The sequence below is a fragment of the Bos indicus x Bos taurus genome, chromosome 7 (assembly GCF_003369695.1).
Source record: "Bos indicus x Bos taurus breed Angus x Brahman F1 hybrid chromosome 7, Bos_hybrid_MaternalHap_v2.0, whole genome shotgun sequence".
In the NCBI taxonomy this organism is placed as follows: domain Eukaryota; kingdom Metazoa; phylum Chordata; class Mammalia; order Artiodactyla; family Bovidae; genus Bos; species Bos indicus x Bos taurus.
The window spans coordinates 45,445,961-45,463,696 of NC_040082.1; the positions used below are offsets into that span (position 1 = coordinate 45,445,961).

Below are 17,736 nucleotides of genomic sequence, written 5' to 3' on the forward strand. Positions count from 1 at the left end.
CGTCTCCACCCTGAAAGAGGACTTCCGGGGCAGTAGGAGCAGCTTGTCGGAGAAGGCAGTGGCGGCGGTGAGGGAGGAGGCGGCCTGGGTGAGGGGCTTTCCCGGAGGAGGCGGGCCGGGTGTGAGGTCCTGGGGTCGCCGAGGAACGGGAGGAAGCAGCCTGGGGCTGGGCGGCTGGCCCCTCGCGGTGGACGCTGATGCTGCGGAAGTCCTTTGGTTATTGAAACGCTAAGCCCGTGTGAGGAATTCTCGTCGTTGTCAGCGTCGGAGAACTTAGGAGCCCAGGTTTACGCCAGAACTCCCGTTGGGCACTCGGTCTTGTAATTGGGAAGAAGGGAGAGCAGATTTTGTCCGTCTCGAGACACGTGGTTATTTAGTAAAGATAGTAATGCTCCAGGCAACCACTTCGTACTAACAGCTGCTGTTTACCCGTGAGCGATTATGTGCCAGGCTCTGTTCCGAACCCCTCACGTCCACTGGGTCGTTTTGTCTTTCTAGGAACTCTGGCATGTAGGTTTTACAGATGTGGAACCAGAGACGCAGATAGGTGACTAATCCCACAGTCACTCAGGTATAGAGTTGGAAGAGTGTCAGCCTAACTCCAGAGCCCATTATATTACTATATACTATATATAACATCTAATATGTGTGTTAAGTACATACCACTGTGTTTTGTAGCTTGGCGAGAGCACACGGATAGCAAAAAGATGGTAAAAGAAAAAGTAAATATGTGTATTCAGCTACAGGAAACATTGATGGAACTTTGTGCAAGAACTGTGTAGCTCTGGGAGTTCTCTGGTGGTCCAGTGATTGAGACTCTGCACCCTCACTGCCCCGGACTGGGGACCAGGGCAACTAAGATCCTACAAACCACGCTGTGTGGCCTAAATAAATAATTTAATTAAAACAGCAACAAAATAGCAACTCTGTAGCCTTTCCTGTTAGGCCCCTGTAAGTAGGCAGAAATTGTCTTAAATTAATTCCCAGTCTCCAAAACTTGTCATACGGTTCAGTTCAGTTCAGTCCCTCAGTCGTGTCTGACTCTTTGCGACCCCATGGACTGGAGCATGCCAGACCTCCCTGTCCATCACCAGCTCCCGGAGTTTACTGAAACTCATGTCCGTTGAGTTGGTGATGCCATCCAATCGTCTCATCCTCTGTGCCCCATTCTCCTCTTGCCTTCAATCTTTCCCAGAATCAGGGTCTTTTCAAATGAGTCAGCTCTTCGCATCAGGTGGCCAAAGTATTGGAGTTTCAGCTTCAACATCAGTCCTTCCAATGAATATTCAGACTGATTTCCTTGATGTTTTAGAAGTGTATAATGTATCATATAATGTATGGTTTATCATATTCTCTATGGTCTAGGATCTATGATGTTATATAAATCTATCTTTCTAGCTTTATGCCTCCTCATCATTCTCCTTCTCATAACAACTACTTCCAGTATCTGTCTGCATTCCACACTTTCAGACCTTTGAGCTTTCCTTTGTGTTGTTTCCACACCCTTGAATTCTCTCTTTGGCGTCTTGATCTGTCAAAATCCTAAGTGCCCTTGTGCTGGCTTTGGCAGCTAATATACTAAAATTGGAACCATCCAGAGAAGATTATCAGGGGCCCTGCTCAAGAATGACTCCCAAATTTGTGAAGCCTTCCAAATTTTTTGGCTATGCTCCAGTGTCTTGCAGTTTATAGTCCATGGGAACTTGAATAGAATTTGCATTCTACTATTATGTGAAAATTGTATAAATCTTAATTATGTTGGTTTGATTCACAGTGCTTTACAGGTAGTAGACCTTCTGTTTCTCTCTATATTCATTCTATTAATGGATATTCATTTCTCTAATTCATTCTATTAGTGGATATTCATTCTATTAATATCCTTCTATTTCTCTGTATATTCATTCTATTAATTTTTGAGAGTTTTATATTGAAACTCTGACTAAAAATCTTGGTTTATCTACTTAAAAAAATAATTTAATATATAGTGGATCCATACGTAACCTTGTTCAGTTTTCCCAAGTCTCCTGTAAATGTGTTATCATGCTTTTGTAATAAAAAAAAAAACTAAAAAAGACCAAAATCCTAAGTTCCTTTTAAGGCAGATGTTACAAGTTCAGATGCCTACAGAGGTTACTCAGGTAACATAAATGAGTCAAGTGGAGTTGGGTGGAGGTTATGGGGATCTAGAGAGCACTACCCTGTCTAAAAGATCCTAGCAAATATTTGGCATGAGCTAGTTATTACCACGGAGAAGGCAGTGGCACCCCACTCCAGTACTGTTGCCTGGAAAATCCCATGGGCAGAGGAGCCTGGTAGGCTGCAGTCCTTGGGGTCGCTAAGAGTCGGACACGACTGAGCGACTTAACACTTTCAGTTTTCACCTTCATGCATTGGAGAAGGAAATGGCAACCCACTCCAGTGTTCTTGCCTGGAGAATCCCAGGGACGGGGGAGCCTGGTGGGTCTATGGGGTCGCACGGAGTCGGACACGACTGAAGTGACTTAGCAGCAGCAGCAGCAGCAGTTATTACCAAGTTGAATGTGGGCCCAGTGTTGTCAGATCTTTCGGTTTTACAAAGGAAGTTGGAGATTTCTATTTGTATATGAAGTCTGATTTTAAAATGTTAAACCAATTAGTATAAAAAAGCATTAAACACTCTGCAGGCCAAACAAAAACCTCTGTAGGCTTGATTTGGAACTCAGAATTCCAGTTTGTGATCACTGTTCTGTGCTATTTAAAGTTTTTAAAGGTATTTAAAGTTGAATGTTATTTCCTGATCCTTGCATACTTTTCCTTGCTGCCTGTCCTTTAAAATTTTCTGTGTACCTCAGTTATAGTGCTGTTTACAGGCTGCCTTAGTTGTTATTATGTCTCTCATTTTTAGTATGTTAGAAATGTTTTGATGGCATTGATGGATTGGATCTAATTATGTGGTTAGATTGTGTGTGTGTGAGTTAGTCTCCTCTGACTCTTTGCAACCTCATAAACTGCCCCTGTGTCCATGGAATTCTCCAGCAAGAATACTGGAGTGGGTTGCCATTCCCTTCTCCAGGGAATCTTCCCAGCCCAGGCATTGAACCTGGGTCTCCTGCATTGCAGGTGGACTCTTTACCATCTGAGCCACTAGGAAAGCCCGTGGTTAGTATATATAGGTACAAGATATGTGCTTATTTATACTTAAGGTCTGGGTGTGTGTATGTATGTGTGAAATGCATTTCTTTTCCTCCCCTGGTGATACTTTGTTACCTCAGAAACCAGCATCTCCTGTTTGTAAATACACCAGTAATATCTTTGCTTTAATCGCTAAAGATCTGTACTTCTGGAAGGAATTGAATTGGTTAACTTTGCTATTCAAAAGCTGGCATGATGTAAATCTTATCCTGATAGCTGAAATTTCATAATCTTCTCTTTGAAAAATTGAGGTAGGGATGATTAAGAACTAATAAGGTTTTTAAAAAAATGTCAATTAAAGGAAAAGTTAATAAATTGGACTTCATTGAAATTTAAAAGTTTTGCTCTGTGAAAAATTATGAAGAGGTTGAAAAGATAAGCTACAAACTAAAATAAAATATTTACAAAGCACATATCTGACAAAGGACTTGAATTGAGCTCTCAAAACTTAACAGTAAAAAAAAAGTCCAATTAGAAAGCGAGCAAAAGATAAAAATAGCTGTTTCACTGAAGAGGATATACAGATGGCAAGCACATGAAAAGATGTTCAGTATCATTACCATTAGAGAAATGCAATGTAAAGCTTAAACCCATATTAGCGCACCTATATCAGAATGGTTCAAATAAAGAATAACACTGCCAAATGCTGATGAGAATAAAAAGAAACTTGATTTCTCGTATATTGCTGGTAGAAATGTAAAATAGTTCAACTACTTTGGAAAAGAGTACGGCAGCTTCTTAAGTCCAAGATTGCCACTAGCGGCTCAGACGGTAAAGTGTCTGTCTGCGATGCAGGAGACTCGGGTTTGATCCCTGGGTTGGGAAGATCCCCTGGAGAAGGAGATGGCAGCCCACTCCAGTATTCTTGCCTGGAGAATCCCATGGACCACGACGCTTGGCAGGTCCATGGGGTCACAGAGTCGGACACAACTGAGCGACTTCACTTTCACACAGCTTCTTACAAAATTAAGCATGCACTGGTCATTTATTCCAGGGAAACGAAAGCTTATATTCCCATAAAAACCTGTATATAAATGTTTATAGGCATTTTAGTTGTAATAGGCCTAAACTGGAAACAGCCCGGGCATCCTTCAGCAGGTGAGTGGTGAAACAACTGAGATGCACCCATACCAAGGAACACTGCTCAGCAATGAAGAGGGAGAAACTACTAATGCAGCAGCTTGCATGGATCTTGAGGGACTTTTGCTGAGTAAAAAAACTCAGTCTCAAAAGGTTACATGCTGTGTGACTGCATTTATATAACATCTTGAAATGACAAAAGTATAGAGATGGAGAGTGTCAGTGATTGCTGTGGGTTAGGAGGTGGGTGGGAGTGGCTAAAGATAGCTAAAACACAAGGGATCATTGTAATTGAATTATTCTGTATCCTGACTGTGGTAATGATTATATGAATCTGTGCATGTGATAAAATTTCATGGAAGTAATTATGCTCGCATGAATGAGTGTAAAGCTGGTGAAATTTTGAGTTAGATCAGGGGATGGTACATATCGGTACATATCGGTATCCTGGTTATGAAATGCTATAGTTACACAAACTGTTACCTTGGGGAAAATTGGGTGAAGAGTACATTAGAGCTCTATTATTTCTTACACCTGCATGTGACTTAGTGATAATCTCAAAAAGTTTAAACAAGTAACAAGTAAAAAAAGCCTATAATTAATTTTTTGGGGTGGGGGGGCTTTTATTTTACCAGGCAATGATCTAATCATGTCGAATAAAGATGATCTTGAGACTGCAGTGATAACTGAAGCAACTCCTATCCGTGAAGATGAGAACTGTGAGCCAGTCAAGAATTTTGAGTCAGTTGACCAGAGTGCCAAGTCGGAGAGTAAATCAGAACCTGTAGCTTCTACTCGGAAAAGACCAGAGGCCAAACCTTCCAGTGACCTTGAGACAGAAGTTCTCCCTGTTCAGGCATCACAGGCTGCAGGCAAAGTAGAGTATCTATTAAAACACTGAAATTAAAAAATATTGGGGCTAAAAGGAATATGGAATCAAAACAAACTTGGGATTATACTTATTTACTTCCTTTTAAAACCATAAAACACTAAATTTTCTCAGTTCTATAAATGCTTACATGCAGTTAACATACATCTGCCAGTCAGTACATTTCTTGAGCCACACAGTATGTATTTGTTCAGCCATACTTTTGGCCAATAATTAGCTACCTTGTGTATGCACTCTGACTTCCCTCTAATTTTTCCATTTTTCTTTGGTTTTTCTGGCTACTGGGAAAAATAGGAGACTGTTTCCAAAGATGTACCCCAGTCCGGATGGGGCTATTGGGGCAGTTGGGGCAAGTCCTTGCTGTCCTCAGCCTCAGCTACAGTAGCCACAGTAGGTAAGGTCATCAGTCATTTTGTTAATTTTTGTGCATATTTTGCTACAGATCTGTGTTAAAAATGACTTTGTTAATCATTCTTCCATGATTATGCAGAGGCTTTATAGTTTGAGGATGCATTAGAACGATGGGCTGATTTATATTGCCACTAAAATTTATAATTTTCATTAGAAGGTTGACATTTAGGAATTATAAATATAAAACTATTATTTAGTGATAATCAATTTTTGGGGGGAGGAGATAAGGATAAACTCCCCAAAATCAGTTATATAAGGTCAAAGTAAAGTCTTGTAATGAATTTTAAAATCTGTGGGTTTGAATTTTGGTTTGTTTCTTAAGTTTTGGTGGCTAATTGCAAGTAATATTCAAATATGAAAATGTTATCATTTTTCTCATCAGGACAAGGTATTTCAAATGTCATTGAGAAGGCAGAGACTTCCCTTGGAATCCCTAGTCCTAGTGAAATTTCAACGGAAGTCCAGTATGCAACAGGTCAGTATATGGAAATGTTACAGCCTAGAATTATGGATTGAAATGGAATAGTTCAGCTCATTTCTTCAGTAGATGTTTATGGATTGTGATGTTCAGGGTGTCATGGGACTGATGAGAAAGGAGACTTGAAATCTTTGACTGACAGAGATATATGTCCTTTAACCACTTAGGTGTCTGTTTTTCATTATTTATGCAAGGGGATGATATTTTATATTGCAGAGGACTGTTATAAACATTAAATAAAACCATGAATATAGAATGTAAAAATTGTCTACCTTTTTGCTTGGCACAATTGAGTAAGAGTCTAATAAGAGTTAGCTGAATGTGAATCTGTTGTGGCTTGAAAAAATATTTTAATGTATTAGTTTTGGTGTTGTTGCCCTGTCACTAAAGTTTGGTTCATTTTTTTAAGCCTTTTTTTCCTGTCCTTCAGTTTGCATAGTTTTTGTTGTGGCTTTGCTAATCTTTTGCTGTGTCTAATGCTATTAAGTCCACTCAGTGACTTTTAAAAGGACCTGGATTCCATCCCTGGGTTGGGAAGCTCCCCTGGAGAAGGGAACAGCTACCTACTCCAGTGTTCTGGCCTGAAGAATTTCATGGAGAGAGGAGTCTGGCAGGTTACAATCCATGGGGTTGCAAAGAATAAGACACGACTGAATGATGTTCAGTTTTACTTTCATTATATTTTCAATTCTAGAAATTCCATTTGTTTCTTTTTTCTTTGAATTTTCCGTTTCTCACCTTCTGATGTATTTATTTTAGTGTCCCTGTCTGCTAATACTGTCATCTCTGACATCTGAATCTATTTTTGTTGAGTAGTATTTTTTCTTGGTTATGGATCACATTTTTCATTTCTTTGATTCTCGAAATTAAAAATGTTACATAGTTGAGTGGATTTTGTTGTCTTTTAAAGGGAGTGAGTTTTGTTTGGAGGGCAGTGAAGATATTTGTAGCTTGTGTGCATGCTTAGTTTCTCAGTCATGTCCGACTCTATGACCCAATGGACTGCAGTCTGCCAGGCTTCTCTGTCCATGGGGTTCTCCAGGCAAGAATACTGGATTGGGTTGCCATGTCTTCTTCTAGGGGATCTTTCCAACCCAGGGATCGAACCCAGGTCTCCCACATTGCAGGTGGATTATTTACCGTCTGAGCCACTGGAGAAGCCCAAGAATGCTGGCGTGGGTAGCCTATCCCTTCTTCAGGGAATCTTCCTGACCCAGGAATCGAACCGGGGTTTTCTGCATTGCAGGCCGATTCATTACCAGCTGAGCTACCAGGGAAGCCCATTTGTAGATTAGGTTGATGTTTTTAAGACTTCATTTTAAGCTGCTTTAGGGTGAATCTAGGGTAGCCTTTATAAGTGCTAGTTAGCTTAGCTACTAAGCCTCTAATCCTTCTGAGGTTTCTATCTAATTTCTAGGTGTTTAACTAGGTCTGTCTACTTGATTGTTTGGAAGTCAAGTATCTCTCAGCCTAGCATGAGCTTTGGGCATTGTTTAGTTTATAGCTTCATGGTCATTCTTTGCCCAGTATCATGGAGTCTTCCAATATAAGAATAGCTTAGTATTCAGCCCAAGACTCAAGGGCATGCCTGTGTAGATAGCTGGAAATCTTTACCTCTGTAGCTCCCTCCTCTTCAGTACAGTAAAGTCTGAAGATATTGTGGGTTCAGTTTCAGGCCACTTCAATAAAGTGAATATTGCAATAAAGCGAGTCTCACAAGTTTTTTTTTTTTAGTTTTCAAGCATATGTAAAAATTTATACTATGTTATAACCTATTAAGTGTGCAGTAGCATTATATCTTAAAAAAAGTGTATATACCTTAATTAAAAAATACTTCATTAATGAAAAATACTAACCATTATCTGACAATGGAGGGTTACACAAACCTTCAGTTTGTTAAAAAAAAAAAAAAAAGCATTATCTGAAGAGTGCAGTAAAGTGCAATAAAATGAGGTGTACTTGTACTCTGACCTGCAAATTCCAGGTGCTTCAGCTTTCTTGCCTGTTTCTTCCACTTAGTAAGACTACCATGCTCTGCTTGGGTTTCCCTTCCTTGTGCTGTGGTCTGGAAAGCAAACCAATGAGAATTCTCTTCATTTTTTTCTTTTCTCTCCTGAACCATAGTCCAGTATAGTCTGTTGTCTAGTATCTGGAGATAATTGTTCTTCATATTTTGTCTACTTTTCTAGATGTTGTGGTAGAAGGGCAAGTCTGACATCAGATAATCCATCATAGTTGGAAGCAAAAGTCCTCCCTACAGTAGATTATTTGTTGATCTCCTATAATAGATTTTAGTGTTAATAGTACAGATTAAAAAAAAAATCTCCCTAATGCATGTCTGAATCTTATGAAGAAGCATAATTTTCTAGGATAAAGTTTAAAATAGCCTGGATTTGAAAAAAAAATCAGACTTATTGAGTTAATAATTTACATAAAGTTTGCTCTCTTTAGGTATAGTCATCCTGTAATATCCATGGAGATTGGTTCCAGGAGCCCTCCAATAGATATCAAAATCCTCAGATGCTCAAGTCCTTTATATAAAAATGAGTATCCACAGGTTTGACATCACAGAACAGAGGACCAACTGTTTATAGTTTTATGTATTTTGACAAGCATTAAATCCTCTTTACACTGTGTAATCATAGTCCATTGTGATTATTCAGATATAGAATATTTCCTATATCTGTATAGACAGGACACAAGAATATTTTTACACCACACCCCCCATGCCCCTTTGTAGTCACTCCCCTCCACCAGTTCTCCACTCTCAGTGACCACTGACCTGTTTTCTGACCCTGTGGTTTTACCTTGTGCAGAAAATCATGTTGTCTCTTGTATATAATCAGTAGGTTGTTCAAAAGACTGGATTTTGTTTTGAAATGAAAATGAAAAAAAGTTGCCTTAGCTTATATTTTAAATAGGCAAATGGTTTAAAATGCTTGAAAAATGCTAAGGCCTTGTATGTTGGAAGTAAGATCTGATTTTAAAAAATTCATATAGATGCTAATAAAGCAAACCTATTTACACATCCCTTCCCTACTATAGGAGAGACAAGTGCCAAAGAGAATGGAAACTCCTCTCCAATGAGTGGGCCGTTTGGGGTATTCTCGACCATCTCTACTGCTGTTCAGAGCACAGTGAGTAAAAATTGCCAAGGTGGCCTGCTTCCTTCCATGATTATAATGGGTCTTGTCTCTCTCTCTTTCTTTTTCCTTAAAAGTTGTGGGGACTGATTACTCTTATGGTAGTTCAAATTGCCGAAGATCATTCACTTTGATCTTAAGTGTAGAGTGAGAGCTACTTGAAAAACTTAGAAGTAAAAGAGGGAGGAGGAGATGAGTAATGGAGAGGTAATGTACATAATATTTTATGGACTAAGAATTCTTAGTTTGTTGATCCTAGAAAAACCTCTCTGCTTTACAAAAATATTTTTCTCATAATTACATCTTTTAGATGAAGGGAAAATGAGATGTTTATGATGAGTACTTATAAAGGCATAGATGATCAGAAACATTTTTGAAAGGATTATATAGGAAGCTTAATATCTCCTACATGACAATAGCTAGTACTTTTTATTTTAACTTTTTACTTAGTATAATCTATATTCAGAAAAATGAAATCGTAAGTGTTTGGTTTTAATTTTCACAATGTGCTCATATTCAGACTGAGAAACAGCATGGTGGTATATCAGATGTCTCCCTGTGCTGTCTCCCTGTCTTCTATGCCTCCCTCTATTGCCCTCTAAGATAGCTACACTTCTGTCTTCTACCAACATACATTAATTTTGCTTGCTGTATAAAGAATCATAAAGAATGTACTCTATTGTATCTGGTTTCTTTCATTCATTATTATGTTTGTATAATTTATTCATGGTATAGCTGTGTGGTATATTCTATTTTCTTTGTTGTGCTTCATTGAGTGACTGTGTAACACTCATTCCAGAGTTGGTAAGTGTTGAGGTAGTTTTCAGTTTTTAGCTTTTATAATAGTACTCCTGTGAGCATTCTTGTGTGTGTTTTGATGAACCTCTACACAATTTTTTGAGTTTTTAACCATGGGTACCGTTGCTAGGTCATAGGATATTCATATATTCAGACATACTCATAGTTTTCCAAAGTGGGTATACTGCTTTACATTCCCATAAGTACAATGTGATTGTTTTAGTTGCCCCACTTTCTTGCCATTTGGTATTGTTATCCACTATTTTACATGATCAAAACATGCAGGTGTCTTTCTTCAACATTATTGTGACGAGGTTACATGTGTTTCCTAGGGAAAGAGTGTTATCAGTGGGGGTTTGGATGCCTTAGAATTCATTGGAAAAAAGACAATGGATGTAATAGCAGAGGGGGATCCTGGATTTAAAAGAACCAAGGGTCTGATGAACCGGACTTCTACGCTGTCTCAGGTACTATTTGCATTTATCTGTTTACTTTCTGTTTCTATTTTGATTTTTTGCCTGTGTTAACTTGGGACCTTGTTAGTATTTCCTTTTGAGGACTTTTTAGTGAATGTTTTTTTAATTAAGGTTTTTTTTTTTTTTTTTTTTTTGGTGAGGAGATGCACAGCTCTAATGCTTAGAAAAATGCGCAGTTCTTTTTCCTCCTCTTTCCTTCCCTCAGAATGTCTTCTCAATGCAGTATAAGATGCCAAGCCCTTTTAGGGTTGTTTATTAGATTAATAGTAAAAACCACGTTCAGAAAAATACTTGGTTCCTAGGGTGTTATTTACCCTGTGTAGGAGCAAGTTATGTGATCATATTTTCCCTGCAGCTCCTGAGCCTATCTGATTTGAATCACAGTTCCATAATGAAAGAGCAGTGTTATTCATCTCAGTTTTGCTTCCCTCGACTTTCAAAACTCATCCTTAAGCTTTTGTTATGTATTGCAGTATAATGCCTCCATCTCTCTTTCAGGTTTTACGAGAGGCAAAGGAGAAAGAAGAACTATGGACTTCCAATGAGGTTACCATGGAAACAGACAAGAAAACTCATTATGGGCTACTCTTTGATGAATTTCAAGGCCTTTCACATCTAGAAGCTCTGGAGATGCTCTCTCGAGAAAGTGAAATAAAGGTAATTCCAAACCAAAAATTTCATCTGGGGTAGTCTTTCAGCAAAAGCACACTGCATAGTCTCTTTGCCTTTGTGCAGTTGGAAAATGAAATGTATGTCAGGTAGAGGCATGAGACACTCTGAAAATACTATGCCAAAACAAACAAATTAATATTTGAATTAATTGCTAGAAAAGAATGAGTCAAGTGTTGTTTCTCTAAATTTTTAAAGACAAATGGACAGATTAACAAAGATGTCTTAATAGTACATCTATTATTTGTCCTTCATCTTGTTCTTTTTTTCAAGTTTCTTTGGCTTAAGATGCTGATTTGGATTTAGTTACCTGTTAGCTTTTAATTGATTCAAGACTATTTCATTTTCTCCTAATTTTTAAGCTGAGTTAAGCACTAATTTCTATACATTTCTGATTTATATTGTTTTTCACTAGATGAAGTACATTCAGGGTGGTATGGCTGCAGTGGTTTATATTGTTTTTGGAAGCACAAATTCTCCCTATCTTTCCTCTTGTGTTAAGGTTCTTAAGAGCTTGTGAATTCATAATTTTCATTTTACTATGGTCTATAACCTCTTTTGCATTTGAGAGTGTTTTTCTTTTTCATGCTTATTATCTTATATCAATTCAGGTGAAGTCTATTCTTAATTCTCTAAGTGGAGAAGAGTTAGAGACTCTGAAACTTGAATTGGAGCAACTCAAAGAAGCATTTTCCCTAGCAGAGCTCTGTGAGGAAGAGGAGGAAGAGAAGAAAGGTAATATGGAAATCCAGCCTTTGAGTGGGAAAGATACAGTGTGTTTATGTGCTGTACGTATGTAGATGTCAGTACATATATAACCATCATATGTCCTAAATATTTTATACTAGTCTTGCAAAATTATAATTTTTCCTTGGACACTTTATATACCTTTGAAACTAGCTTCTGAAGTAAGTACAGGGTATCTTGTTGGCTATTTATCAAAGAACTTGAACGTGGCAGCAAATGGTCTGTGTATTGTATTAGAACTGACTTGTGAGGAAAATCTAGATCATCAAGGTCAGCTTTTAATATCTGGGAAAATAAGTGGGGCTTTCAGCATAGCCCTGTGGCATTAGAGTCCCTATATATTATTGTTCATTCCAAGTGATGAAGGCAAAAGGATATTGGTCACCAGAATGTACAGAGATACTGAAGAATGCACTATAGAGATCTATCACAGAAAACAAGTCACTATTTTAGAAATATAGGACAGTAAGATATGGGGGTTTGGCACTACAGAATGGCAAAGAATAATAGCATTGATAGATCTCAAGTCTTTTACAAATCTCTAACTTTTGCCATTAGATTTTTTAACCAGCAGATGGGGAGTGTTAAAGGGTTGGGGCAAGGCACAATATGCCCTGTCTCAATGTAAGCTGATAGCATAGATTTTTTTTTCTTTTATGGCCTCCTACCTAATGGGGTATTAATTAATGAATATTGGGCAGGGATCTATTCTGGTCTGTGGTAATTTTAATGGGTGATGTGGAATATATTTTATTTATTTTTATTTGGAGGATAATTGCTTTACAATGTTGTGTTGGTTTCTGCCGTACATCAACATGAATCAGCCATAGGTATACATATGTCCCCTCCTGTCTCCCTCCTGCCTCCCACCCCATCCCACTCCTCTAGGTTATCCCAGAGCCCTGTATGTACCACATCTTCTTAAACCATTTGTCTGGTTATATAATATCTTGCTAAATAGATAATATTTATATAGTATCTTACTCTGTGTAAAGAGTCCTGATACGAAATGGTCCTTGAATATGAATTTTTAAAGCTGTCTTGACATACTGAGAAGACAGTAAGCATGGTAGATAAAAGGATGGATTTTGGAGTTAGACCTGGGTTCTAAATCAAGATCTGCCATTTATTAAGCCTTGTGACTTGGGAAGTTACTTAACCCTGAGCTTCTGTTTCCTCAACTATAAGTAGAGGTGGCTAATCCCTCTCAGTTTGTTATAAGGACTCAATGAAATGTTATGTTTAATGTGTGGCTCATAGTAAACACTCAACAAATGGTGGCTATTATTTTCGTTATTAGAATAGCAGGAGTAAATAAATAAAGATGTTCATTTTCAAAGTCTCACTTAGCAGGACACCTATAAATTGATTTTTGATTTGCTTAAGTTGCTCCATTGCTGCTAAGTCACTTCAGTCGTGTCCGACTCTGCGACCCCAGAGACGGCAGCCCACCAGGCTCCCCCGTCCCTGGGATTCTCCAGGCAAGCACACTGGAGTGGGTTGCCATTTCCTTCTCCAAGGCATGAATGTGAAAAGTGAAAGTAAAGTCGCTCAGTTGTGTCTGACTCTTAGCGACCCCATGGACTGCAGCCTACCAGGCTCCTCCGCCCATGGGATTTTCCAGGCAAGAGTACTGGAGTGGGGTGCCATTGCCTTCTCCGAGTTGCTCCATTATTCCTAACCAATTCCTGGTTATTTTATGAACTTAATTTAGGTTATTTGTACATAATACCATTAACAGTATTTGTTTAATTTAGTCAACATCTCACTTTGTATAGTAATCAGAAATCCTGATTTTAAATACCATTCAGAGGACTCTAGGGAATTTCTAAACAGATGGATTTGTGTCTATGAGATTTTTATTCCCTACCTGTTTGCCAGAGATCAGGATTCTTCAAAGACAGCATTGGAGTGCTGCATGCCACCCTTTCCAACAGACCTCCATAGTGATTCTGGGTGAGAATGCAACACTGACCTTGGTATTTAATTATATCTCAATGAAGTTTAAAAAAAAAAAGTGATGGTAGGATAGAGGAGAGAAAACCACAGAGCCCGATTCTGGTGATATTGATCATCTTCAGTTTCTGTCAGCATCCTTAGCCTTTGCCCTTCTACCTTATGTACCTGATCCCTTCATTTTTGTAGGAGACTTCCTGCTTGTGGTGCCAGCCTGTCTTCTGAGTCCCCCCAAAGCACCAACCCTGTCTTCCTTTTGTCTTTGTATACTTTCGTTCTAATACAACAACTGCTTTTTATGCTCAAATTGATGGGGAGTACATGACAAAGATCTCCATTTCCCCCCCTGTATTTTATCTTTTCAAAAAATACTTATTTGTTTTGTTTTTTAGATTCCACATATAAGTGATAACATAGTTTTTATCTTTCTCTGTTTCACTTATTTCACTAAGCCTAATACCAGGTCTGTACATATTGCAAATACATTTTTTGATTAACCTTCAGCAGTAAAAGTTTTTTGAGCACTTAAACCCTAATATGTGTGTGTGTGTGTGTGTGTGTATATTTGAATGTGTATAAATTATAAACATGTCCCCATAATAATATGTTAATTTACATTTTAAAGTGTATCCTAGAAAATAACTTCTTAAAGAGTGAGACAAATGGCTATAAGTAAAAGTCATTTTTTTTCCCTCCTACACTTACTCTTTGAGATGCTTGCATCCCACTTGGATGCATATTCATCCCTTGATCCCAAATAATTTAGAGCTTTGCTGGGAAAACAAAATTCCCTGCTAAGAGTCAGATTTTTAGTAGGATATGATTAGGAATTGTTTAAACAAGTTACAAAGGTCACAGTTGTATCATTGAGTGAGGTCAGTTTTTCCCAAACTGTGTTATACCTGGGATCACTAAACGATTTGAATGGTCTGCCTTGAATCCCAAGCGAGGACAAAAGACTAGCAGATAGAGAAGAATCAAGGCAGATTTTCTTCCCCCTAAGGATTTTGGGGAGGAAAGCAGGTATGAAGCTGTAATAATTTGCTTTGGTAACCATGAACTAGTGACTGAGAGATACTCACATAGATTGTAAGTGCTAGGAGATTTCTGTATACAAGAGTTCTCTCTGTAGTCTTTGGTGCAGAAAACACTTGGGCTCTGCTTCAAAGAGGAGATTGGCTAGGATTTAGATGAATAGAGAGAAACAGAGAATTTCCTGTCATTTGTTTGGATGTGTTGATTGTTTTTGATCTTGACTCACCCATTTGCTTGCGTGTTTCTCAGGTATTAAGTATTCCATGTTCCACATCATTGCTCATCAAGCTTATTCCAATAGCTTCCTCACCATCCTTCCAACATCTTGGAATCCTTTTTCCTCTTCCTTTCTTACTATCTACCACTATTCTTATCTGGATCCTGGATTATTGCCTCAGCCTTCCTGCTTTCCTTCATGTTTCTCTTTGATTCCATTCCTACCAGGAAGCTAAAGTGATCTTTCTAAAATTTTAATTGGATTTACCTGTTTGTTTAAAATCATTCAGCAGCTCCTCATTCTCTTTGTGAAAAGTTCTGAATTCTTCACCATGGCTTCACCATGACATCCCTTAATACCTGAATCCTGCTTACTTGCCTAGCTTCATTCTATCCCTCTTCTCCTTCTTCCATCAGGACGATCCCAACGTATGGAACTTCTTGCCTTGCTTTCTGGATCTTTGTACTTGTTTTCTCTGCCTGAAGCCATTCTCTTGGCTAACTTGTACTCATCTTTTATGTTCCAACTTAAATTTAGTTTCTTGGGAAGCACATGCGTGGTCCTCGGTTAGTACTCTGCCTTCATCAGTTCTCCATTCATGCTTATAGGATGGAATACAAAGAGCACAGGCTGTGGATTGGGGGTGGGAAGGGCAAGGTTTGACTCCTAATTTGTTATGAGATTTGGGGGATGTAAAATTAACCTCTTCAGGCCCTATTTTCTTCATCTCTAAAATGGGATAATGATGCCTTTTTTTTTTTAACAAGCCCATTAAAAGAATTCATAATAAAATATACATTAAAAAGGATTTTGTAACCACTAAAGCACCTTGCTCGTATAATTCGCTTCTGCTGTTAGTACTACTGCTGCTGCTACTATTTCTCTTTTCTTCCCCTGCAATGATCCACTCCAGTCTTTGTACAGTGTTTTACATGGGACTTGTTTTTCTAGGGGATGAAGACTTTACCAAAGAGATAACAGAGCTATTTTCCCAGCTGCATGTCTCCTCCAAACCAGAGAAACTTGCCAGGGTAAGTTTTTCCTCTTGGTGAGTTTCAGTTTTTTACATACATATATTTAGTGGATAAAGAATGTAAGGTTGTAAATTCCTGGCAAGGATGTCACCAACACCAAGGGTACATTCTGAGATCCATACCTTGTATCCGCTTCTTGGTTTCACAGGTTAGTGTGCTAAACTCACACTGCGCTTCCCACCCCCAGCGCCCCTACACGTCTGCCATCCTCACCTGTTTTCATATGGATTGCTTTGCTTGTCTAAAAGCTTAAATTAGGCCCCAGCCATTGGTTGTGCTCACCAGCCATTGTGATACCAATGGGCTAGTTCTCTATTGAGGTCTCACTCTGTTGATGTTCTCAGGGCTCTGAGTGATTCACAGATGATGGCATGACCCCTGCAATTAGGTAGCTAGAGGTTGCCATTTCCCAGAACCCAGTAACTCAGATAATGACCGTTTAGCTTGTGGAAATGAGAGTTCTTGGCCTGGACCTTGCTCTTTGGTGGTGGTGCCTGAGCTGTCGTCACACAACTGGAGCATGGAAGGACTTTGGTCAGAGCTCAGAGTGGGTTGGGAGAGACTGTTAGCAGAGTAGGACCTGCCTACCATTTACGCCAGTGTGCCAGCTCTTGGGAACTATTCTCTGGGTCTTGGGCTGCCTGCTGCCTCTTCACTCTCTTCTCCTAATCTCGAGAAACGTCTTAGAATCAGCAGCAGGTACACATTGCTTCCTGGCCAGGGAGAACTTACAGCCATTAAATAGACATCAGAGTCATCTCTTGCATACCCCAGGGTAAGAAATATGATGCTTGAGGGAAGTTATGCATTGCTCTGTCATTACCAGTGAAAATGCTGCATTCTCCAAGAAAGCTTTCAGCACCTCGCCTCAGCAGCTCCTCTCCCTCATCTTGTCTATAGCATTTTATAGCTTGGATCATAATGTTTTTGTTTTGGAAATAATATCCAGCTTAGAAAAAAGTTGCAAGAATAGTACAAATAGCCATTCATATACCTTTTATGCAGATGTACCTGATAACATTTTACTTCATTTACTTAATCATTTGTGCTTGCAAATATGTTCTCTTTTTCTATCCCTTTCTCTCTACCTCCCTCATACACACATGCACACACATGTTATAACTATTGTTGGGATTATTTCTGGCCCTGTCATGTGCAATGCAGGGTCTTTAGTTCCACAACCAGGGATCAAACCCACGCCCTCCACAGTGAAAGCGCGGAATCTTAACCACTGGACTGCCAGGGAAGTCCCTGGGACTATTTTTTTTAGAGTAAATTATAAGTATGATAGCCCTGTACTCCTAAATATTTCAATATGTGTCTCTTAAGAATATGGATATTCCCTTACATAACCACACTAATTATCAACTGCAATAAATTTAACATTGATATCATACTTTAGTCTGTTGTCTGCATTCCAGTTTTGTCATGACCTGATAATGTCCTTCATTTTTTTCCTCTAATGTTGGAGCAAGAACATGATCATAAATTGTATTTCTTTGTCACATACTCTGTCTCTCTTAATGTGTATTTGCTTTGTTTTTGTTTGTTTAGTCTCCTTTAATATGGAATAGTCCTTAGCCTTTCTTTGTCCTTTATGATTTTGACATTTTTGAGAAATACAAGCCCCTT

General features: G+C 38.7%; 1 protein-coding gene and 1 non-coding gene across 4 annotated transcripts in view; both read left to right on the plus strand.

Moving 5' to 3' along the window:
- The first annotated feature begins 1 nt into the window (after nt 1).
- Nucleotides 2-17,736, plus strand: part of FAM114A2 (family with sequence similarity 114 member A2) — a 35,736-nt gene continuing 18,001 nt past the window's right edge. The window contains exons 1-9 of one of the 3 annotated variants that reach the window (XM_027545883.1): nt 2-88; nt 4,887-5,128; nt 5,435-5,534; nt 5,934-6,026; nt 9,075-9,166; nt 10,303-10,437; nt 10,945-11,103; nt 11,727-11,850; nt 16,022-16,101. In XM_027545883.1, the coding sequence (XP_027401684.1) occupies nt 4,901-5,128; nt 5,435-5,534; nt 5,934-6,026; nt 9,075-9,166; nt 10,303-10,437; nt 10,945-11,103; nt 11,727-11,850; nt 16,022-16,101 (1,011 nt within the window). In that variant the 5' untranslated portion in view covers nt 2-88; nt 4,887-4,900. Of the gene's footprint in view, nt 89-130; nt 286-4,886; nt 5,129-5,434; nt 5,535-5,933; nt 6,027-9,074; nt 9,167-10,302; nt 10,438-10,944; nt 11,104-11,726; nt 11,851-16,021; nt 16,102-17,736 lie in introns of those variants that run through there. The other 2 variants (XM_027545884.1, XM_027545885.1) reach the window with 2 other exon arrangements.
- Nucleotides 1,559-1,661, plus strand: LOC113896694. The gene has a single exon (XR_003512073.1). It is a non-coding gene; the product is annotated as a U6 spliceosomal RNA (small nuclear RNA).